This window comes from Camelina sativa, chromosome 10 (assembly GCF_030686135.1).
Source record: "Camelina sativa cultivar CO46 ecotype springtype chromosome 10, ASM3068613v1".
NCBI lineage: Eukaryota > Viridiplantae > Streptophyta > Magnoliopsida > Brassicales > Brassicaceae > Camelina > Camelina sativa.
Window position 1 is genome coordinate 16,258,233 of NC_141889.1, and position 21,662 is coordinate 16,279,894.

At 37.8% G+C, this 21,662-nt stretch overlaps 4 protein-coding genes and 1 long non-coding RNA gene across 19 annotated transcripts; 1 reads left to right on the forward strand and 4 right to left on the reverse strand.

Annotated features, from left to right (window-relative positions):
• Nucleotides 1-279: 279 nt before the first annotated feature.
• LOC104719186 (adenine DNA glycosylase) lies at nucleotides 280-4,299 on the reverse strand. 3 transcript variants are annotated; one of them, XM_087469873.1, is made up of 8 exons: nucleotides 3,665-4,198; nucleotides 2,442-2,501; nucleotides 2,229-2,348; nucleotides 2,047-2,144; nucleotides 1,430-1,959; nucleotides 1,213-1,319; nucleotides 862-1,026; nucleotides 280-764 (listed from the first exon to the last, which is right to left on the reverse strand). In XM_087469873.1, the coding sequence occupies exons 1-7, from the start codon at nucleotides 4,130-4,132 to the stop codon at nucleotides 931-933; spliced, it is 1,479 nt and encodes a 492-aa protein (XP_087325999.1). In that variant the 5' UTR covers nucleotides 4,133-4,198; the 3' UTR covers nucleotides 280-764; nucleotides 862-930. The 3 variants fall into 3 exon arrangements, with proteins under 3 accessions (XP_087325999.1, XP_087326000.1, XP_010435354.2); XM_087469874.1 differs by having other exon boundaries at nucleotides 1,213-1,310; nucleotides 3,665-4,194; XM_010437052.3 differs by lacking the exon at nucleotides 280-764 and having other exon boundaries at nucleotides 772-1,026; nucleotides 1,213-1,310; nucleotides 3,665-4,299.
• A 1-nt stretch (nucleotide 4,300) lies between these two features.
• On the reverse strand, nucleotides 4,301-10,977 carry LOC104719188 (homeobox-DDT domain protein RLT3). 2 transcript variants are annotated; one of them, XM_087469871.1, is made up of 18 exons: nucleotides 10,750-10,977; nucleotides 10,143-10,278; nucleotides 9,657-10,007; nucleotides 9,321-9,382; nucleotides 9,014-9,232; nucleotides 8,854-8,913; nucleotides 8,560-8,773; nucleotides 8,361-8,461; nucleotides 8,171-8,257; nucleotides 7,893-8,024; nucleotides 7,549-7,689; nucleotides 7,201-7,323; nucleotides 6,609-7,064; nucleotides 5,953-6,339; nucleotides 5,247-5,846; nucleotides 5,028-5,132; nucleotides 4,695-4,923; nucleotides 4,301-4,598 (listed from the first exon to the last, which is right to left on the reverse strand). In XM_087469871.1, exons 2-18 carry the CDS (start codon nucleotides 10,192-10,194, stop codon nucleotides 4,570-4,572), a joined length of 3,348 nt encoding a protein of 1,115 aa, XP_087325997.1. In that variant the 5' UTR covers nucleotides 10,195-10,278; nucleotides 10,750-10,977; the 3' UTR covers nucleotides 4,301-4,569. The 2 variants fall into 2 exon arrangements, with proteins under 2 accessions (XP_087325997.1, XP_087325998.1); XM_087469872.1 differs by having other exon boundaries at nucleotides 7,554-7,689; nucleotides 10,750-10,929.
• A 12-nt stretch (nucleotides 10,978-10,989) lies between these two features.
• LOC104720447 (uncharacterized) lies at nucleotides 10,990-12,511 on the forward strand. Of its 3 annotated transcripts, none has more exons than XM_087469875.1 (6): nucleotides 10,990-11,268; nucleotides 11,396-11,488; nucleotides 11,603-11,840; nucleotides 11,934-12,025; nucleotides 12,109-12,216; nucleotides 12,314-12,511. In XM_087469875.1, exons 1-6 carry the CDS (start codon nucleotides 11,182-11,184, stop codon nucleotides 12,473-12,475), a joined length of 780 nt encoding a protein of 259 aa, XP_087326001.1. In that variant the 5' UTR covers nucleotides 10,990-11,181; the 3' UTR covers nucleotides 12,476-12,511. The 3 variants fall into 3 exon arrangements, 2 of the variants coding, with proteins under 2 accessions (XP_087326001.1, XP_087326002.1); XR_015568874.1 differs by having other exon boundaries at nucleotides 11,125-11,268; nucleotides 11,603-11,833; XM_087469876.1 differs by having other exon boundaries at nucleotides 11,125-11,268; nucleotides 11,603-11,759.
• A 428-nt stretch (nucleotides 12,512-12,939) lies between these two features.
• On the reverse strand, nucleotides 12,940-17,825 carry LOC104719189 (auxilin-related protein 2). Of its 3 annotated transcripts, none has more exons than XM_010437054.3 (8): nucleotides 16,712-17,825; nucleotides 14,665-16,120; nucleotides 14,428-14,572; nucleotides 14,241-14,341; nucleotides 14,077-14,142; nucleotides 13,774-13,863; nucleotides 13,475-13,651; nucleotides 12,940-13,337 (listed from the first exon to the last, which is right to left on the reverse strand). In XM_010437054.3, the coding sequence occupies exons 1-8, from the start codon at nucleotides 17,329-17,331 to the stop codon at nucleotides 13,299-13,301; spliced, it is 2,694 nt and encodes an 897-aa protein (XP_010435356.2). In that variant the 5' UTR covers nucleotides 17,332-17,825; the 3' UTR covers nucleotides 12,940-13,298. The 3 variants fall into 3 exon arrangements, with proteins under 3 accessions (XP_010435356.2, XP_010435357.2, XP_087326003.1); XM_010437055.3 differs by having other exon boundaries at nucleotides 14,241-14,335; nucleotides 16,712-17,628; XM_087469877.1 differs by having other exon boundaries at nucleotides 14,077-14,185; nucleotides 14,241-14,335; nucleotides 14,411-14,572; nucleotides 16,712-17,628.
• Nucleotides 17,826-18,488: 663 nt separating this feature from the next.
• Nucleotides 18,489-20,777, reverse strand: LOC104719190 (uncharacterized). 8 transcript variants are annotated; one of them, XR_015568876.1, is made up of 7 exons: nucleotides 20,395-20,718; nucleotides 20,130-20,167; nucleotides 19,829-20,045; nucleotides 19,613-19,698; nucleotides 19,340-19,391; nucleotides 19,152-19,241; nucleotides 18,489-18,869 (listed from the first exon to the last, which is right to left on the reverse strand). It is a non-coding gene; the product is annotated as an uncharacterized LOC104719190 (long non-coding RNA). The 8 variants fall into 8 exon arrangements; XR_015568877.1 differs by having other exon boundaries at nucleotides 19,340-19,429; XR_002033597.2 differs by lacking the exon at nucleotides 19,340-19,391 and having other exon boundaries at nucleotides 20,399-20,777.
• Between the last annotated feature and the right edge of the window lie 885 nt (nucleotides 20,778-21,662).

Sequence of the window (21,662 nt, forward strand, 5' to 3'; positions counted from 1 at the left end):
TGTTTTGTGTGCGTCAAAGTTTCAAGCCTAATCAGGTTTTTGCTAATTTGTTTGTAGGTAGAAACCTTCTGTCATGTGGAATCAAATTATTAGAAATGTTTTAATTAGTTTATAAATATACACTTAACCTCATTTAATATTTTCAAGTAAAATCTTAAATTTGTCTTGTAAATATAACCTCGTATGTAGATGCGGATCCAAATCTAATGTCAAATTCTTTTTTGCAATATCAGATTTTCTTTTTCTTTATGAACTATATACATTTATACAGTATATATACAATAACACAAATGCATGATTTTGATTCTCATGGTTTTTTATCTTTTCCAAAGGTATGTACATTATGTCATTTTCTTGGTCCGATCCTTAAAGAGTTTTCGTTCAAGTACTTTTATTACATGACCAGCACCATGCGGTCCTCTTGACTGCTTTTTGTTGTTTCCAGATTTTTCCCCCAAATTATGTTCAGATGAGGCTACCTGTTGTTTTGCATCCGAGGAATTCTTCTCCAGAGTCTATGAAAGAAACTTTTTAAGTGTGTGAACTGTAAAAGTTGGTTTGAACATCAAATTGAGATTTCGGCGGATGGCAGCGGCTGATGAAGCTTCTTCTCCACGCGACCATATGAATCCAACGGCCGGAGTCGTTTATGGGCTGAAGTGGACCTTAACAATACAAATCCTATGAGTCTTATAGACAAGTCCGTCACTGTAGAGATATATATGAAGGCGGAGGGAGAGACACACCATTTACATAATCAACCCCTGGAGAGATCATCAAGTCACTTTACTAAGCATAAAGAACCAATTGTTCAATTTTAAACCAAGACCACATGTGTTTTTGGTTAAAACTAAGCAATACCTTAGTATCCGAATGCTACAACAATAAATATAGAAGCTAAGCAACAAATAGAAAAGTGTAAGAAGAAGATCATGAGATTCTTCGTTTCCTCGATATGGCTGCTCTATTTGATGAGTCAGGAGCAACAGATGAACCTTGCTTGTGAGCTTCAACCATTGAATACACCTGTACCTCCATCAACATATACACACTTTTAACACATGGAGTTCTCGAATCAAACAATCATGAATTACCCTGAGAACGACCTTATCAATTTTGGGAAGCTCAAATATCATTCTCTATTGCAAAAGTTGTTCCTTTTAAAATCCAGAGAAAGTCCTTTTATATTGTTTGAAGACGAAAAGGTGATACCTTTCTAACAGCCGATGTCAGTCCCATGGTAGAAAGAGCATCACTGCCCACACACTTCCATGTCAGAGTGTGATTTGCCTGATCTTTGAACAGATCATCTGTTCCACCTCATGACACAGAGAAGAGAGTAATTTCTTGTTAATATTTCTGACTATAGTTATGTCCATGTCCATGTAAAAGAGAGACCGAGAAAGAAAGAAATAGATAGCGGTCAAACCTGTCAGTTGTACAACTAATAGCTCCACATACACTTTTCGACGTATGTGTGTGAAAATGTGGACGAATTCTCCAAGTTCTTTTCTCGAAACTATAGTGCATGTTTTCTTGGGTTCTACTTGAAATGCGTCCTTAAGGTAGAGGTTGATCGCGTTCCTCCTTGTTGCCAAACCAGCTTCCTTATCCAATATAACAGATGGGAACTCCCAAAGACCAGCAAGCAGACCCTCTTCAGGTCTCTTTACAAGAACAAATCTACCTCCTGATTGGTTCCTCTCCAGGTTCAGTATTTCCAAAACACATACGGAACAAAAGTCGCACCTTGGCTTGGCCTTGACCACTTTTGTAGGATAATTTGTCACGGAAATGGTTCTGTTCTCCAGGGAAAGTGAATATGCACGGCATTGGCTGGAAACAGGACAAGAAGAGCAACTTGGCTTTGAAACAGTACATAGAGTAGCACCAAGCTCCATCAGAGATTGGTTGAAATCTCCAGGACGTGAAGGATCCACTAGCTGGGCAGCTAGTTTCCTGACAAAGAGAAATTACTTATTTATCCTCTCTTTTATTATTGTCTTAATAGTAAGACATCCGAGAAAATGCAAAAGTTTTTTTCACCAGAAATTCCTGGCTGTAAGCCGGTCTTTTGGATTAGCTGAGATGGCCTTTAGTCTGGCAAGTACTCTTATCACGTTTCCATCAACAACAGGTACCGCCTGGAACAGAATAAGTGCCAAAAGATGTAAGGATAGTTACTTAATGTCTTACATATATGACTGAAAAAAATAAAACTGACTAACCTCATTGAAAGCAATAGAGGCAATTGCTCCGGCTGTGTACTCTCCTATTCCTTTAACTTTCATCAAGCTAGACACTTGATTAGGAAAACCATCCTTCCCTGCAACAACCATCTTCGCTCCCTAGGAGAATCAAGAGAAAGAAGAAAGCATTACAATGATATACAGTGAACGTATCAACTAGTGTCAAACCCCAAATTGCAGTAGTGTATTCACCTCTAAAAGAAAACGCCCCCGCCGATAGTACCCCAAACCTGCCCACATTTCGTTTACCTCCTGCAGCGGGAAGAACTCAATTTTCTTAGCAGCAAAATCACATTTTTTCTCATTCCCCCTGAAGAAAAACAAATCCCAGTGGTGTGGCATTTGAAGCTAGAGGCTAATAGAGTACTCATTTCCCTACTAACAATGAGAAAATGTACAGCAAACTGAAGAAGATTAAAGCCTTTACTTCCCAGTTATTACACATCAAACAGGATTCTCTAACAACGTCTTTACCAAAGACACAACCACATAGGATATCAAATGGGGCATTTGTAGGGTATATTCTCAATTTCCCACATAGTTAGATTAAGGAAGAGGACACTCTTTACCAAAAGGAGCCAATTTGTCGGAAAAAAAAAGACAAGTACAACATAACACAAAGAAAGAAAGCTCTTAATATAATCTGTTCTCATACTCCTGAAAACACAAATTCAAAATGGTGTGGCGTTAACTTATATACAGACCTCCCATTTGAGACTAATAGATTTCTCTCTGCCCTACTAATGACAGGCAAATGTATAGCATAAAAAACATTTAAGAACAAAAAAAAAAAAAAAAAAGCCTTTACTTACCAGTTAATGCACATAAGTATTCAGATGTAGAGTTTCTTGTCAGATTCCCACATAGTAAGACTGAAAAAACACACACTCACACATTCTTTGCAAAGTAGCTCATTTGCTAAAACAGTGACAAACAACATAACCCAATAAGATCTAATAACGATAGGACCATGCAAAGCACACAACAACCTATACTAAGGAGCCCAAAAAGATGAAGCTTTACTTCCCAACTGATGCATATAAGAATTCATATTGTTTAAAGTTTAATCCCAGTTTCCCACATAGACAATAAAAAACACATAACACCCAATACTAAGGAGCACATCTGCCAAAACAATGACAAGAAACATGAGAAAATTAAGCTGATTCTTCATCTAATGGTGAAAGAAAAATGCAGGGCAATACCAAAAAAAGATGAAGTCTTTAGTTCCCAGTAATGCACAAGGATTCAAATAGGACACTTGTAGGGTTTTTATAGCCAATTTCACACATAGTGACAATGAAACACAGAGAAACTCTTAACAAATGAGCCAATTTGCCAAAACCCAAGAAAAGAGAAACTCTTTCTTCATCTAATCGATTCTCTCAAATTGACAGAAGAAGAGAAGAATTTACCTCAAGGGAAGCTTGAGCAAGGTCATAAATGGTTGGCCATTTATGCATCCAACGTTTGTAATACTCCAAAACAGTCTGAACCCTAGTTTGCTGCAGCATAATCTCCGATACCCAAACCTCATAAGCTCTTCTCTCCTTTTCACTTTCATCCTTTCTCTTCCTCCATGGAAGATCTCTCTTATTCGCATCGTACCAGTCAAGTAAAGACATTCTGATTTTTTGAGTTTCTTTGTCGCTAAAGAGATCCTCTATATCTCCTCCAATCGCTTCTTCTTCTTCTTCTGCTTTTTTCTCTCGGCGCTTTCTCTTGAGTTTCTCGCCAGGAGCAGAAGATTGAGACATCGTTTTGGTCCTCAAGCTCGAAGCTTTGCAATGAAAACTTGGAATTGTCTTTGGATTTTGTCTCTTTGAAGCGACCGTTGATCTTTCAAATGTAGGGTTTCGAGCCACGCGAAGAAGACAAGCCATTCAATAAGAATGTGGACTAAATCAACACTTCCATTATATCATTAGCGAAATTAGCAATTTCGCTACTTTTGTGGGACGATTTATGCAAAAGAACACTACTTAAGGGATACAATATAATATAATATGTAATTTGTATTTTGTATTTTGAAGGATGGAACTGAAAGATCATTTCGAAATCTTCGAACATAACATTAAATAATCTTTCTTTTTACCCCATACAAAAAAAAACAAAAGAAGATTTTGGCAATCAAACTCAAAACTGAATGTGGACCCTGCTACTATCTATTATCTAAATTGTCTATACATATTTTTATCTCAAGTCACTTGGATTGTAGAATTTTCCAATGTTATTGGATAATGCAGGGAACAAAACGCTACTTCTCTGTACAATCTTCTTCCTCTATTCTATCGCGCCTTACATGATGTCCAGATCAGAGCTACAACTCCCTCCTAGAGGCTCGCCTACCTGGAATATTGAGTAATTCACACAAGTGAGGAACTCAACTCATCCCAAAACATTATCAAAGTTCAGAGTCAGTCTACCAGAACATGAAAATCATACTTGTATTTCTGGTTCTGCACGACAGTTGATTCCTTTCTGGTTGAGCTTTTTCCACATAGGGAGCAATCAAGGTATCCAGTTTTACCAACCATAGAGCCATCGCAGAAGTTGTTTGCGGCATCGAAGGGAAGCAACTTATAGTTTCTCCCAATAAAGCATTAGAATGCCCTTGATCACTAGAGTGCCATAGCCAATCTTCATTGATTGCCCCAACAAAGTCACCAATTACCTTCAGTAATTGCACATAATTAAATAAGATCCAATTAGAGGACAGTCAATTTGAACAAGAATATGGTGCCACAGAGAAAAGAAGCTTATATAATAGAATGAAACCTGCGTCATTTCAGACACGGTTGAGCTTCGCCGAAGTCTTTTGGCCCATAACCTATGAGCTGACTTTCTCCATGCACCAATCAAGGCATCTTCAGGCATAGCAGACTGCAAAATGTTTCAGCACACAAAATATAACGGAGGCATCTCTTAAAAAGTAAATATTTGAGCATTTAGACAAAAAAAAAAAAAAAAAAGTAAAGCTAAAAACTACTGACATACCTCAATGGCATACACTGCAGCCTTTAGCGATTGCAGCTGGGAAGATAGAACTTTATGATCCGGAAATGTATCACACTCTTCTTTCTTGCTACATGTGGCCGCATGAATCGCGTATCTCTCTTCTACATCTATATCAACCTCAAACGTGGCATGGCAAATCTTACAGTGCTTCTCATCTCTCCAATACAAATCATGGCAACTCTTACACCTAGTAAGTGAATCAAGGTAGGATCTTCGGCGGTGTTTAACAGCATTGAGATTAAAATTAAAATTAGCCCATATCCATTCATCAAACTCTTGAAGAAGGCTCCACAATAGGCTTTTTTCCCGCTTACTTCCGATCTCAAATACTATAGCCGCATGTTGCGAGGAGAATTGATCATTTGCAATCTCACTCAGACATAGGTTGTTGTCTATATCAGAGACTGGTGAAGAACTGTCCTCTCTGACTATGTCTGTGAAATGGGATCTCTCCGACTGGGTCACCTGTCCACTCAGCATGGCTTGACAAAGAAAACTTTCCCGCTTCTCCAACGATTCAACAAGACGAGCTTCCCGTCTGCCCCTATCATCCAAAACTGACAACAGCGCCCGCAAAGCCTACACCAAGCAAAAGAGGAAAAAATCAGGCACAGAGTAATACAACCTATAATATAGGTTTCCATCCAGAGTGATTAAGATTTCAGGAAGAGCACAATGACATTACCTCCTTGTTGTTGATAACTTCCCAATGACCATCTTCAGAAGATTCAAAGAACACACACCTATGACCAGGGTCATTTGCATTGCATGTGCCTAAGAAAAGCCAGTACCTGTTGAACCTACGATCAGAACCAAGGTACACAGATTGCATAGGGTGAACATTGTTAGCGTTATCTCCAGCCAGGTTTGCAAAGTCCCCCACAACTGATGAAGAATCAACTGGATGCGAATCAGACGACTTGGATAGCGCTTTAATTCCAGGACGCTCTCCTCCATGGACCCATGATCCACGTGGATAGCTGTACTGGTTAGAGGAGGATCTCTTAATTTTTCCACCAGAACCATGACTATAGATACTAGGGACACAGTCAACCATAGCTCTCGGTAGATCCTGTGGTGAAAAATAAATGTTAGCACTACGCACCAGAGACATATAGCTGTAACAAAAAAAACTTTTTCCTGCAACTGGCAAAAAGAAGTATCATTTTCTAAAGTTTCGGAGAGGGCGTCAAGTATTCAGTTCATATGGATCAAAATTATATCTGCCCAAGCTTTTGTTAGAGATGCAACGATGGAGCGATCTAACACTCAGTTTTTAAAACTTATTTAAGTACCTCAAGACTCAGTAGAAAAATTTGTTCTAGATAGTATGGAGATTACCTCCATTCTGATTGTGGAACCAGAACTAAGAAGATCAATCAAAGCCACAAAAACATCTAACTTCTCTTCAATGCTTAGGTCTGAATATTCCCCTTCCATTAGTCCCAACAGCCATGGTTCTCCGGGATGGCTTTCATCAATCTCACTACATAATTCCCGCATTTTACTTTTATGCTTCCGCCTTTTCCTACACTTAACTTTTCGAAGGGCAGAATTTTTTGAAACATGTTCAATGTCATCACCAGAACTAACTGAGCAAGTATCAGATTCATCATCAACACTCCCAGACGCGTCCGAATCAGACTGGCTCTTGTCAAGGTCCTCAGAGAAACAATTAACACGTACACGATATGTTGATTCTGATATCTTTTCGAATAATGTAATATCACTTGCCAGAGTTGAACATATTGAATTCTCTTGTTCTTCTTGGGCAGTTGCAAGGTTAAGACCAGCAACCTACAAACCCACATGCCATCAGCATAATCCGCTAGATATCATTTTGGATTTCAGAAAACAGCCGAACAGTACAAGTAAACGACCTAGATCCCTTTATTTACAAACAGAAGCTGATAATAATTTCACAAAAACTTACCTCTGGAGAATTGGCTAACTCGGATATTTTCAAGCCATTATTGCCTTGCTTATTAAGCACTCTAAATAATTCACCCTTTAACGTTCCAATATGAAGGCCATAATTTTTCATGAGTCTCCTTTCCTAGAGAAAAAAGAAAGGTAACATCAACCAACAATGCATCAGAAAAGAAAATAACGCACTAAACAACACAAACATGTAATATCATAACAAAATAAAACCAAGCAAAACTAATACATGCTAGTTGCTGAACTTCATATGAAAAAGGGAACAAGAGAATAATCATGGTTTTGAATAGCCAAATGTTTCAATGGATCAAATGTGTCAGCAAGAGCACAAAATCAGCACCTTACTTAGTTCTTCTGATTGAACAGCACCCTTCACTGAACCATAACCAGCGGCAACCAATATCTGGCGCAGTATTTCCGTCCATGTAAGAGAATTTAATGAATCCTTCCACAGATCAAGAATAAGAATTTGGCTCTCAACCTGAAAAATATCATGAAAAATGTTAAAATCTGTCCCCGTCCCACTGTGCTCTTTTTTTATGCGTTTATGAAAAATAAACTAGAAAAGCACACGCCGAAAGATGGGCCATGGAGACAGGAAGATTTTACCATAAATTATCTACTGGTGATCCTAAAACTCCATCAAACTATCAAGTTAAAATATAGCTCAACATTAGTGCATACCGACTGAAGCAGGGCTAGAAACTTGCATGATATACTCAAGTTTGAAAAAGATCCCCTTTGCAGCTCGGTTTCAACATCAAGCAAAAGCAGCTTCAGCAGGGAAAGATGAATTTTACCAAGGAGCAAGGAATCCTGATGTCCAAACGCAAGCACAGTATACGTTATTTGTCAGAAGGATAAAACGAGAGTGAGAGAGCTGTGCAATACAATAAACAATTTCCTTCCAAAACAGAAAACTGTATGAAACTGAGCATTTGTTATCAGAGAAAAGCGACCACCTTATCGTGAAATGCCCGCGTGAACTCATCGAGTGTAAAAGGACATATATCAAGAGTAACTGAATAAGTATAAAGGAAATGGACAACCTGCCAAGAGAGTACTGAGTCACTTCCAAGAAAGTCAGAAATGAGAGCTAATTTACAAACACACTAAGAAATCGTCACGTACCAATTTTGACAGTTTACATACCTTAAACAGTTTCTTTACAGTCTCTGGAAAAGAATTCCATGGATGCAAACCAAAAGGCACCCTCATTTGAACAGAATTTGGGGGAAACTTGGGCAATAAATCTGGAAACAACTAAAAACTGTCAGAGGACCGCATGGAACTGGCCACGTAACAGAAGAACATGAACGAAGACTCTTTCATGTAACACTGGCATACACACCTTTGCAAAGAAAACAACCATGAGATCCACTACTAGAATGATGGCATGAACAAGTCAACGGGTTTCCTCTCTCCTGTCGCTCACGCATCTCTAATTCCTCGTCATCCACTAGTATCGAAGTTGTTTGGCAGGTTTCTTTAAATACCTCCCTGTCCAGGGCAAGCTCACAGTTTTCTTTAAATTCCCTTTGAGTTTCATCTTTGTTCAATTCCACCTATAGAAAGAGTTAACATTTTATTTGCACTTTCCATGTGACTATAATGAATAACATGTTCCAAAAAAAGATCAAGCTACCTCTCTATTTATACAACGCCTCTTCTTTTCTGTCGACCTCTTCTGCAACAGTTTCTGCTTCTGAAGAATGAAAAATGCAGTTAGTAAGAAATTTAAGAGAAAACGGGCAACAGAAAGAGAATGAATCAGAATTATGAAAGATAAAGTAGGTAAAAAATACCAGTATTGACGCTAATTGTCTTTGCTTTTTCTTTTGATGTGGGGGATTACATGCTGAGCTTTGAGGTAATGTAGCTCTTTCATCCAATAAACCAACGCAAGGAGATACGTCCCTCCTGTTTGGATTCATTACCCGCCATACTGTCATCAAACCCTTTCCAATACCATGTTTCATCACAGTAGCATTCTCTTGAATGGTATGATCCATCAGCTCAGAAATCTAAAGAAAATTAAGATCAGGGACTAAGTTATTTAGCAAACCCAGGTAAAACTACCTTATGAAACAACACATAAGATATATCCACTACCTTTCTCTTTCTTGTCATTCTCTGTTTCTGTTGCTCGACAGATGAAGTGCCTAGCCAAGAAGCTATGAGAAGGAAAAGAAGTCACACATAAGAATCAAACATAACTGTCACATACTTTTGAAGTCATGCAAACAAATCAAGTCTGCACTCATCCGGGGTCCAATTGTCCAGTCATAGATGTTTCTCATAAGAAAAATCAAAACTAATAAGAAAGAACTAACATCATTGCCACAGTATAAAGCGTTGGTGTTAAAAGTCAAATTTTCAGAAATCCAAGCCTTCTCCATAGAGTGTGACATGTTTTATCTTGCAATGTAGCCAAAAAGGTAAATATACCTTTGCGTGCTCCAGACGAGAGATGGTCAAACTCAGAACCAAGCGGCGGACCATCCTTTCGAAAGATCTTGGCCAAAATGTGTTGTGAAGTAAACAACTCTTGGCAATTGGCCTTCCTTGTCTCAACACTAGATCTTTTCTTAACACCTGCTCTAAAATCACATCTGGAACTCCTAATGCGAGATGTATTGTATGACTGAGGATTCCCTGCTCCCACCACATCATCCGCCGGCGATATCATGCCTTTTCCTCTACTTCTTCTCCTCTTGAACCACCCACTTACTTCCTTCACTGTAAACCCTAAAGACTTGCCCATGTCCTCCATTTCCTTAGGTGTCGGATACATTTGCTCTGCCATCATATATACATAACAACCATCAGAAATAGATCCACGGTAAATTATACACAGAAAAGGTAGCACAAGAGGCCAATTCTTACAAAAATGATCAACACCCACAAACTAATAAAACTAATAAGATTTAGTACCGAAATAAAAAGCCTCAAGAGCTTGAACTTGTACTGGCGATTTCCTCTTCATTTCGACTTAAATAAACTCCAGAAATCTCGCACTCTCAAGGTGTCAAAACCAGGCTCATAATAGTCAAACCCGTCTCCAACATTTCTGCAACATAAAACAATCAATTATCATCCCATAAAAAGAACTTGATCGAAAAGGCATTAGAGAGCTATCAGACCAACAAAGAAGATGCGATCACCACCTTGATCTTACACACTTAAAACTCTAAAACACAATAAAATCCAAAATTCCCGGAAATGAATCCACCAAAAAAAAACGCATCCGATTGTTAAATCACAGTAAATCAAAAAAGAACAATCAACACGGTGGCTTGCTTAGACTGAAAAAAAAATGGCGTACAACGGAGACCTTAACAAGTGATAGACAACACTAACAGTGAAATTAGAAGCAAAGAGCAAAGGAAATCACAAAACCCATTAAAATTGAAGATACCCAAGTATCAGTTTCAGCGAAATTGATAGACAAAAAAAAAAAAAAACACAACGAAATGACGATGATGATGACTGAACTAATAACACAGTCCCCCAGAAAAATTTACAAGCCATGGGAACTTACAGAGGGGGAGAGAGAATCAAAAGTGCAGAGAAATGGAAGAAAGAAGAAGAAGAAGAAGAAGAAGAGGAGTAAAGGATTTTACAAAGAGAAGAGAGAGTAGGGTTTTGGGTTTTTTATCATCTTCCCTTTTGTTTCTCTCAGTCTCTCTCCCTCTGGGGTTTTACGGATTTTCTCTTCTTTTTTTTTTTTTTTTTTTTTTTTGCTCTCACATAAAAAATGCTACAAATATCTCTGTTCAACAACACGACGTCGTTTAGCCTAGCCTCATTAGGGTTTTCTCGGGGGAAAATCATTTAACCGGTTTTAAAATCCGGTTATTTCAAAATTGAACCGGGTCTCGAGATATATTATTATACAACCATAATCAAATCACTCACAAAGGTCGTCGTCGTCGTCTCTTGAATCAAAATCAATCGCTTCCTTGTTTCTCCAATGGAGGAGAATTTGGCGAAACCAGCTTCGAAACGGACCTCTATTAAATCCCAATTCGAGTTCGATTTCTCTATAAGGAAACAAAAGGTTCTCCTTTTTCAATTTCTGTTTCTGAATTGTGTTCATCATAGGTTATAAAAGAATCTTTCATGTGTTATGTTTGTTGTTGGCTAATGTATGTCAAAATGGCGTTGATATATATATATATACACAGTTTAGAGAAAACTGTTTCAGAAGAGTTAGAGAAGATAGGACTCGTTTGCTGTGGAAGTTGAGGCTCTCTGATTGTCAATCTTCTGATCGAAAGGTTTGTTTTTTTTTCTTTTTCGTCCTCTGTTTTTGTAATCCCAATAAAGGAGAAAACAAAAGACTGTTCTTTTTATAGCTATGCTGATGAGGTTTAGGATTCTTTTACTTTCAGGAGATTATCAATTCTGCTTTCCAGGATATTGTAACTGACGAATTGAAAAAAATTGAGGATTGGTCGAGAAACCTCTCGGGGAATCAGACTGTAACTCCTGATTCTGATGATATATTATGGGAATATGATGAGCAAGGTCTTAAAGATGTTTATGAAGGTGATAGTGAAGAGATTTTGTTGGAAATGCAACAGATATTTTACAAGGATTTGTGTTCAGAGACTACTACTACAGTAAATGGTTAAACCATTTAGTTTTTCTTTGTTCTTCATGAGATTTGCGTTGAAAAAGATACATGAATGAATACTGATGCCCATGTGGTGCTTTGTCCAGGATCGTATGTTCAGAACCAAACATGGGAAGACGAGGAAGATGATTACTTGGCCACCTTGGTTTCTCACAATATGTGTTTAAATAGTGAACTGGTTGGTTCTCTCTCTTTCACAGGGCAGCCTTGTTTTCTCAAATACCTTAGAAACCAGTTAACTGTTCTGATATGTTTTTCCAGGAGCTAAAACAGATATGGTGTCCGATATGCAAGAAAGGAAAGCTTATGGAGAATCACCGACACATCTACTGCAACATGTGTAATATGCAGCTGAACAAAGGCCAAGAGGTTCAGATTCTTGTTCTTTATAGCTCTCTTTGTCACTCTCACCCCCTGAACTTGTCCTTGAGTTTTTTTCTTTCTCGGCTTCAATCCTTTGCATCAGGTTAATCTGGACATTCTGCAAGAACGGTTAGCAGAAGCGCACGCTGAGCATCTCGAGGGAGGATGCAGATTGAAACCCGAGTTCAGTGTTCAGACTAACTATAATTTGAAGGCGTTATACATAACATGTGAAGCTTGTAATACATTTGAGGTTGTTGTATAAGCTATTAATAACTTCAAAAGAGATGGGTTCACATAATTTTTCCTGTATATAACTCCCGGAGATCATTAGGCACGGTGGAATTCTGCAAATGTCGCTTATTAACCTTACCATAATGGAAATGCTGAAATCGAGTTTACTGTGAAAGCTGAGAATACATAATCCTAATCGCTGCAACTCGGACAAGTGATCAAGAATTCAACGCAGACATTATTACCATTCCGGAAAAAACGATTTCTAAACTGGATCGGGTCTCTCTTTTACTAGTTCAAACTTCAAATCTTGAGACACTCAGATTGATATCACAATATACCTACCAGAAAGACAAAAACTGTCTAATTCCTGTGAAGATGTATCGGAATATACAAACACGCTCACAAAGATTATCTAGCGTGATTATACTAACTTCAGACCATGATGGATAGAAAAAGCGACACTAGATCGCCAACAGAGTCACATCGTGCCACTTCAAAGAATGTTATATGCATATATAAATAGTTTGGAAACAACAATACACAGCTCTCAAGTATTGTGTTTTGATACAGAAATCAACATCAATACATCTGACATCATACTCTTAAAGAAGGGTAATGAGAAGGAAAAATTTGCAACAAAATATATAAAAAAAAAGAATACCCAATTGCTGCGTGGTATATGATGATGCAGTGCTGGGTCATCAATCTTGGGAAATGGGAATACATATTCTATGAACAACTCTCTGCTTCCAACTTGGGCACCGTCTTTTGGCTTTTTATGAATGCCACATACTTCATCTTTTGGGCGACAGACGAACAACACACTATCAAAAACATAGTCCCAGGTTTTTTCAAAAAAGTTCTTCGGAGTTGAACTTGTTCCATGCTTCCTGTTTAATGTCATGAGAAAAGAGATGAAGCCCAATGCATTGTGCAGTTCTAGTTATCCATGAGGAAATGCAAAATCTAATTTGATTCGTTAGGGTCATCTGAAGTAGCAGTTCCTGAAAAATGGTCAATGACTTACTTTGAGCATGTCGAAAACTTTCTCGGCAATGTATTTCTGCTGGAGATTAGCGCCTTTTTGCTGAACTTTGTCAGGATGTATACAGAGAGTAGCCTTCCTGTAAACTTTCTTGACAGCTGCACCGGTAATTAAATCGGTCAATGAAACAGGCTGCCAACCACATCCTGGCCAAAGAACCTGCTCATTTACATGGCAACATCAGAATAAAAGTTTGGATTCCTAACATTAGAAGAAAGTTTGGATTCCTAAATTGAACATCAGAGATAGAAATAATAAAGAAAGAGGACAATAAGACATACATATTGTAATGTCGAAAGCAGAGCACGCAAGTTTCCCTCCTTCCCCGCACCCCAACGTCTTATCTCAACATCCAAAGTCTCACCAATCCTCTGAAACACAAGATACGTAGGTGATTAAACAAAAGAAAATCAAGACAGATTTAGGTTTAAGGATGGTGGCACAATTCGCTTGACACTACTGGCTGCAAAAGGCGCCAGACTTAAATGTCTCAACAAAGCAACATGATTTGAGATGGGTACAACAGAGGGAAACGGAAGCCACCGCGTAGATTTCAAGCTAAAGCACGTCGTAAGGAAACTTACATCTTTCTCAACTTGTTCTCTTTGTACTTGAAGATCACGTTCATTTTTTTCAGCAAGTGCTTTCGCCTGATAGAGAAAAGGATTCATGTTATAAAATATGCTGGCGAATCTTGTGTCATTGTCAGATACAAAACCCATCAAAGAAAAACTCTAATGATACATACAGCCCGCTCCTGTGTCCTCTGGTGGCGTTCCAGCCTGGCACGTCGTCTCTCTTCAGTTTCTCCATCCACATCTTGAAAACCACCAGACTGGGAAGCTGGAGCTATATACAACACCGGGGGGTTTCAGTGTGACCAAGTTAACAGACATGAACATATTATTATGGATAAACCTCAGAGATTGCAGTACCTCCAAATATTGAACTGAGATCATCAACAATGTTTGTTGCTGAAGAGGTCTTTCTCAAGTTCTCTGTTGCTCTAGAAGGCACTTGCGAAGATGGCCTGCTAGATTCGAAAGATCCTCCTTTGTTCCATGAATCCTGGAAAGGATCCTGAAACACAACCAGAGTTATAGGAGGAGTCAACTCACCAGTAAGGCTGTAAAGGACTTAAATCAGAACAGAAGTAGATAATCCCATCTCACCAAAGGGTTGGTTCTCTGTCGTGGAGCACTGTTTGGTCTAGAAACCGAGTTAAAGAAGGAGTCAAGATCATTGTTAGTTTCTTGCTGATGCTTAGCTTTAGCTTGGGCAGCTGCCCTTCCACGTGCCTCAGCAGCTGCCCTTTCCACAGCAGCTCGTTCTGCCCTAACCCTTGCTTCCTTCTCCCGCGCTTCAGCATTCGCCCTTTCTCTAGCTTCTGCTGCAGCTTTCTCAGCCTTTTCTCGTGCCCCTGCAGCTGCCCTTTCACGTGCTTCAGCATGGGCTCTTTGAACTGCTGCTCTTTCTGCACGCTCTCGGGCATCCGAAGCCTTCCCAACAGCAGCTCTCTGAACTTTGGCATGAGCTTCAGCGGCTGCTCTTTCACGTGCTTCCCTTGTAGCCCTCTCTACGGCTTGCCTTGCCAATAGTCTTTCCCTTTCTCTCTCAATTCTTTTCTGCTCTCTTTCTCTATCCTCTCTCTCCTTCTCCTGGGCTTTTTCCATCTCTGCCTCCCTCTCTGCCCTTTCACGCTCCAATCTCACTTGCTTTTCTCTAAGTTCCCTTTCCCGAGAATCATGATTCTCCATGTGATCTCCTTCTCTGCTTCTACTTGCCTTCAAATTTTCTTTCTCTCTCCTTTCCTTAGCATGTCTAAACTTCGCTTCTGCTCTATCCATGGCATCCTTCATGGCAGCAGCTGATGCAACAGCATCAGAGAAAACATCAGAATCTTCACCAGAGGTAGGTTCAGGGTGTCCATTTGCAGCGGTCTGCTTTCTGCCCATAGAAAAATCATCAAGTTCATCCATTTGAGATGCTGTTGGGCTATTGACAGAAGCTCTAACTGAGCTAGGAACATAAGAGTGGTGGTTAGTGGAGCTCGATATAGAAGGCTCGTTGACCTTCTTTTTTACAGGACGTGTAGGTCTCGGTGGTGGAGGTCTCGCAGGTGGCGGAGCATTAGTAGGTTCCGTAAAGAGAGGGATCTCAGACACAGTAAGCCACACATCATCAGATGACTCAAAACTTCCTTCTGTACTGGTAGGTGGTGGAGCACTCATATTTTGTGGCTCTAAAACATCGTCAAATGAAGCTTTCTTAGAATGGTAACTCCTAGAAATTTCTACAGGTGACTGGGAGCCACTGATGTTTCCTGGTTGTTTTAAATGACTCTGGCTTCTACTATTCATATCTGGGCCTGATTTTCCAAGACTATCGAGGGGGTCAATTTCAACAAATACTCCTCCATGGACAGATGCATGATCAGTATTTCTGTTGCTGGAGCTATTGAATTTACCAATTTCCTCCAATGGATCAGTGAAACCTCCCATGAAAGGTTCTCTAGGGGTTGACGCAGACTCCTCCAAGACTACAAATGGGTCTTCTTCCACAAGATTGGAAGATGTCTTGGCAGGTTGATACGGAAATTTCTGGGATTGACTGATTTCTGAAGTAGACCTGTTCAAAAAAAGTAGAGCATCTTTCAAATGATAGAAAGCTATGCCTATACAAAAAAGAAAAAATCAAAGATGAAACTTTCAGAGGGTATATAGATAAGAGAAGCTTCTAGGTAATCAAACAGCTCTCCATAAGTGCTAAGATACAGTGACCCTAGGCACAGATCAAAATGAAATTACGCATATGAAAGACAAGTAAAAGGTTGAAACTTTCTGAGATTTCTCTCTTAAGTTCAGAGAGTACACATAAGAGAACCTTTTATGCAAGTTAACAGCTATCATAAGCACCATACAGTTCATGCGACCCAAATCTTAAGAGCCATGATCCTAACCAGTAACCACAGATGAAGAAGAAGGGTAAATATAACTGTTTCGAAGGAGGACCAAACCCGGGAATCAAACAGCTCTACATACAAGAGCTTTGCTTTAAGGTTCAGAGAGTACACATATAAGAAAACAGTTCTCCATTACGAACCAATACAGTTCATGCTACAAGCTCTATACCATTGAGCCATTTAACGCAAGCAAGTTCCCAAATTAGAAGGGCAGTGACCCTAACTAGTAACAAGAGATGAAGAAGAGAGAATATTACCGTTTAGGTGGAGGGGAGCTAGTGCGACCAAAGCCGGGAATCAAATCATCAAAAACGGAGCTACCCTTGTTCTCTCGGTCACTGTCTGTCTCAGTTTTCCCCAAATTGGTGCCCATGAGATCATCGAAGGGAGAACTGTTCTGTTTCCTGTGCTTTGCAGGTGAGGTGGAGATGGAAGAGAAAACGTTCTCAAACCTAGCTGAGTGGGAAGAAGTGGAAGGGATTTGGAGCTCAGGAATAGACTCAAACACATCCTCATCATCGTAGACAGGCTTGTCATAGACCGGCACGGACGCTGATTTGGATTTGGGTTCCTTAAACATAGCATCATAGTCAAAGGCCGGTGCAGATGGAGAACGAGAATCACCAGAAGAGGATCCGTACTTTGGTGTTGGACCGCTAAACACATCTTTGAAGAGAAGATCATCACCATCGCGGCCAAGATCGTCAAACACCGGCGAAGGATCGGACTTTTTCCCGGCGGCGTTGGCGAAGCTGTAGGAAGAAGCGAAACTGTTGAAATCAGCGGCAGAAGAGTTCGATTGAGGAGCCATCGGAGCTGATTTGCCCTGTGGTTTCAATCCGAAGTCTCTCGCTAACAATCCTGTGAAATCATCCATTTGGGTTCTTCAATTTCTTCTCTTTACCTCCAATAATCGAACCAGAAATGACGACGAGATTATCCTCAGATCTGAGTCGCCATTAACGAATTCGGATCAAAGCATTTGATTTCAGAAGAGCTCCCTTTTTCTTTATTTTCTTTGGTTTCCCAACTTGTTTTGTCTATGGTTTCTTCTCCGACTCGTACATTGTTTTTCCCAGTCTCCGTAATTTCTTATTCTGTTTTTAATTATTGGACGAACATTTACAAACCTTACAAAGTTGGTCCTTAAAATCTTAAAAATGCAATGGCACTTACTAAAATTTTAGATTCAAGATTTCACCTCCTTGGTAAAAGGATTTGGATTTTTTTTTTTTCATTTTTTTATTGGTAAGAAGGATTTAAGATACAGTTCAAATCCTTAAATTTCATTTTTTCCTCCAGTCCTTCTTACCAAAAAAAAAAAACATTTAAGTTTTATAATTAACTGTTCAGATTTAAAGATTTGGATTTAAAGAAAATTTAAGGATTTCAATTAACTGACTAAATCCTCAATTTTTTCTTTCTTTGGTAATCGATTATAGAAATTTAAAGATTTAAACAGTTTATTGGAATCTTTCTTTTTCTTTTTTAATAACTTTTTATAGACATAAGTTCATACCAATAAACTTTTTTTTTGTTCACTTTGATATTCTTCCTTTTCTTCAGTTTCTTCAACCAAACTTGGAGGTGTCAATATTATTACGTAACCAGTTTTTATCTAGAAACATATATCATTCATTAGTCATATTGAATCGCTACAAATCTACCTTGAATTGACGAGCCAACTAAAAATGTAATTTTCATGATCAAGCTTCTTTTGTGATAATACACAAAACATGACAACAAAGAACTCCACTCATATCATATCACATCTCCTACATGCACATGTTTTTAATCTCATGTTTACATATTGTAAGAGATATATACTTAGACTCACAAACTTGGTTTTTACCTTCTAATCATGGAACAACCTTGTAGAAATTAAGCTTCTTCTCCTTAACCTCAATCAAATATTTTATTTTAGGAGGTATTCTACATATATGGTAGCACACTTCTTCAGGTTTTCATAGATATGTGTAGCCACATCTTATGTGTTGATGTCCAAATCGGTCACAATTAGAATCTTTAGTTCGGTTAAAAGGAAATCGAAACTCTCTTTATTAATCGGTGTCGAGGCACAAAAAAACGGACTACAAAGTAAATCAGACTAGCTGAAATAACGAAATGTAAGACGAAAGAAGAGCTACAAGCTCGTCGATTCAAGACTTTGAACGAGAGAACTTGTACATCTTCTCCGTATTCTTTCCTCTTTCGTGCAACCAATTTTCTCGAACGTCGTACGTCCATATTTATGGGTAACTGTGTCGGTTTGTCCTATGAAAATACCAAAATACCCCTCCTTCCCTTGAGATTTATTTGGACCTTTTCTGGACCGGACCTTTTGTTGGAGTGAGGATCTACCCCTAACATTATGTTCAACATAAGGTAATCCCATTTCAGTGCATCGAACAAGCCCTAAAAATGTAAAACCTCGTTTACATTAGTAAACTTCCAATGCTTTTTACCTTGTTGTAAAGCCCACACAATGGAGATATACATTTTTACCGGATATTACGGTAAACCCGATCGATCCTACTATAGATTAAAATCAACCTTCAATCTCTATATATATAAAAGAGAAGTACAAATTCGAAAATTGCTCAAAATTTTCCAGAATGTCACTCAATTAGTTATGAAGGAGAGTGTTAATTGAAACTGGGAGGGGTAATTTTGTCATAAATCATTAATCGACATTACCCGACCCGGTCGTAATAAGGATCCACGTCCTTTCACATATAACCCGGTATGTACGTAATTGATGGACTTCGACTCTAATATCAACGGGCTCTACAAAATAAAATAAAAAAAGCCTTTCAATTATTTGTTTTACAAAAAATCGAAATCAATAAGAAAATCTTCAAGACTATATCACTATAAACAATTACCTGAATCATCACTCAATCAAATTTCCAAAATTTATCCAGGAAATCTTCACAGCTTAATCACCCAACAATTACCTCAATCATCGCTCAATTCTTAATATTCGAATAAAGAATTTCAGGAAAAAGAATCAAAGATTTTGTGCTTCCACACAATCTTTCATTAAACACACTAACCTAAACACTAATACATGAATCACGTATAAATAGACTCATCACCGCATAGATTAAAATCATCACAAATACACCATATCTAGAGTCTAACACTTTCACACATACCTTGCAATGACTTCTTCGTATGCTTTCCTCCGAGATGTGAAGCCTTTCAAGACTTCATGGAAAGTGCAAGTCCGTGTCCTGTATACCTGGAAAACATATACTACACTGTTTGGTGAAACCTTCGACATGGTGCTCGCTGATGCTCAGGTTAGAACAAACATCTATTAATCTTATACACCAATATAACTAATATCCATGTTCATACTCTTAACCTACCGGTAACGTCATTTCCATGGAACAATATTTCATGATGAATCTTCTCAGCCTTTTCTAAAGTGTAATTACTTGATGTTTAGCAGCTAGCCTACAAGAATACAACAACCGTAGTCAGCATTTCAATTCACAAAAGCAATAAGTTATAGCTATTATAAATTAACCAATGTCCAAAGTACTTATCTGATTGTTATTTATCTCTGTTACAATCGATAACCCCCTGGATTCGATTGTAAGATATTAAGTCATTTCAAATAACTTTGTATATCATGCTACAGATTATCTGGAATACGAGATGTTATACCGTTCGTATTATTGTGATTTAACATTTGATACCCGCAACTGTTTTCTCCAAATCCATAAAAGAAACAACAAAATATCAGCAATTTGTTAATAACAATGGAAATTATAATCAAATTTATCTTCTATAATCCAACAAACCCTCTAAATTAACCAAATTGATACAGCTTCATTATTTCAAAAATAGATTGGGGTCAAACTGTACACAACATAGATGCTGCAAATCGTGTAATTAAACATAATTAAGAAAGATTATAAAATCAGCTTACCCACATGATCGATTTGTAGAAGGAATTAACCAAATTGAAAAATCTCCGGCTGAAACCCAATCATTGCAAGTCGATCGTCCATCATAAGTAGCCGAAAGCATCTTCTTTTTTGATTTTTTTTTTTTTTTTGTTTTTTCATCAGGTTGCTATAACGGATCGATGGAGAGTTTAGATGAATAAAATTGCGATTAAGAGAAATTTACAGATCTGTCGAAGATGAATCGACTGAGGAAGAAGATAAAGAGAGATGCGTTAAGACGATCAACAAAGAAGAGGATGTTGTTTCGTGTTCTTTCTAATTTCATCAATTATTATTACATTTCCGAAAAATTACAATTATTATTCTTTCACTATTTTAATAAACAGGAGGCCTTATCTGGTCCAATCCAAAATAGTTTGGAAATAAAAATGTAGCCCATTACAAATGAAAGATTTTGTCTCAAAACACTTAATCTTATATATAGAGATTTATGAAAAATACTAAAATAGTAATTATAATAATACATACACTTACAAGCTATTTATATAAAAAAATTAGGTTCAATTGTGCAAAAAAATTTAAGTATATACATATATTTTACTAATATAAAAAAATTTAAGTATTGAGCATAGGAAAGAATTAAAACAATACATATTAATACATTTACATATAATTTACTAATATATTTTACTAATATATACATATAATTTCTACTTAATTATATATATTTAAAATAAATTATAAATACGATTCACATGCATTATAATCAAGTAATAGAATGAAGAAAACTATAAACTGAGGAAGCATAAACGGACAGATGAATTTTCTTTTTGAAAAAGAAAATTTTTAGTTGGGAGGAATTGTAACTTGGTGATGATCTGATTTACTAGTCATGCGACTTCAATTTAACCTAGCCAAACTGAGTCGGTTAGTTTTAACCAAAACTAATTACGGTTAGGTTTAAAAATTGGTTAATTAGGCTATTGAAGATTTAACCAAAATTATCTGAATCTTTTGGTACACCTAATGCCATTATCGTTAGAATCTCCAAACTTTGTGTTTCACCTGCCGACGTAGTCTTAAGAACTTATCATAGTTTCATATGTGATGGTTTAACAAGAATGACGACTAAAAGTCTAAAAGAGAAGAAAATGTTGTTTTGAAGAATCGAAGAAGAAAATTGTCGTTGGTCACTGGAAAATTGAGAAGAAGGGGTAGGGCTTCTTTTATTATTGGATTTTAATTTAGTCATTCTAAATAAATCTATATTAACATTTTTGAAATACAT

Excerpts from the sequence above, each read along its gene's own strand:
- LOC104719186 (XM_087469873.1), bottom strand. The coding sequence starts at position 4,132 with ATGGCTTGTCTTCTTCGCGTGGCTCGAAACCCTACATTTGAAAGATCA. Across the intron at positions 2,502-3,664 it reads TTGCTCAAGCTTCCCTTGAG|GAGGTAAACGAAATGTGGGC; the intron begins GTAAATTCTTCT and ends TTCCCGCTGCAG. Across the intron at positions 2,145-2,228 it reads CCTCTATTGCTTTCAATGAG|GCGGTACCTGTTGTTGATGG; the intron begins GTTAGTCAGTTT and ends ATTCTGTTCCAG.
- LOC104719188 (XM_087469871.1), bottom strand. The coding sequence starts at position 10,194 with ATGAAGAGGAAATCGCCAGTACAAGTTCAAGCTCTTGAGGCTTTTTAT. Across the intron at positions 9,383-9,656 it reads CTCGTCTGGAGCACGCAAAG|CTTCTTGGCTAGGCACTTCA; the intron begins GTATATTTACCT and ends TCCTTCTCATAG. Across the intron at positions 4,599-4,694 it reads GTGCAGAACCAGAAATACAA|GTAGGCGAGCCTCTAGGAGG; the intron begins GTATGATTTTCA and ends TCAATATTCCAG.
- LOC104720447 (XM_087469875.1), top strand. The coding sequence starts at position 11,182 with ATGGAGGAGAATTTGGCGAAACCAGCTTCGAAACGGACCTCTATTAAA. Across the intron at positions 11,489-11,602 it reads GTCAATCTTCTGATCGAAAG|GAGATTATCAATTCTGCTTT; the intron begins GTTTGTTTTTTT and ends TTTTACTTTCAG. Across the intron at positions 12,217-12,313 it reads AGCTGAACAAAGGCCAAGAG|GTTAATCTGGACATTCTGCA; the intron begins GTTCAGATTCTT and ends CCTTTGCATCAG.
- LOC104719189 (XM_087469877.1), bottom strand. The coding sequence starts at position 17,331 with ATGGATGATTTCACAGGATTGTTAGCGAGAGACTTCGGATTGAAACCA. Across the intron at positions 14,186-14,240 it reads AGAGGACACAGGAGCGGGCT|ATTCGCCAGCATATTTTATA; the intron begins GTATGTATCATT and ends CAATGACACAAG. Across the intron at positions 13,652-13,773 it reads TGCTTTCGACATTACAATAT|GTTCTTTGGCCAGGATGTGG; the intron begins GTATGTCTTATT and ends GTAAATGAGCAG.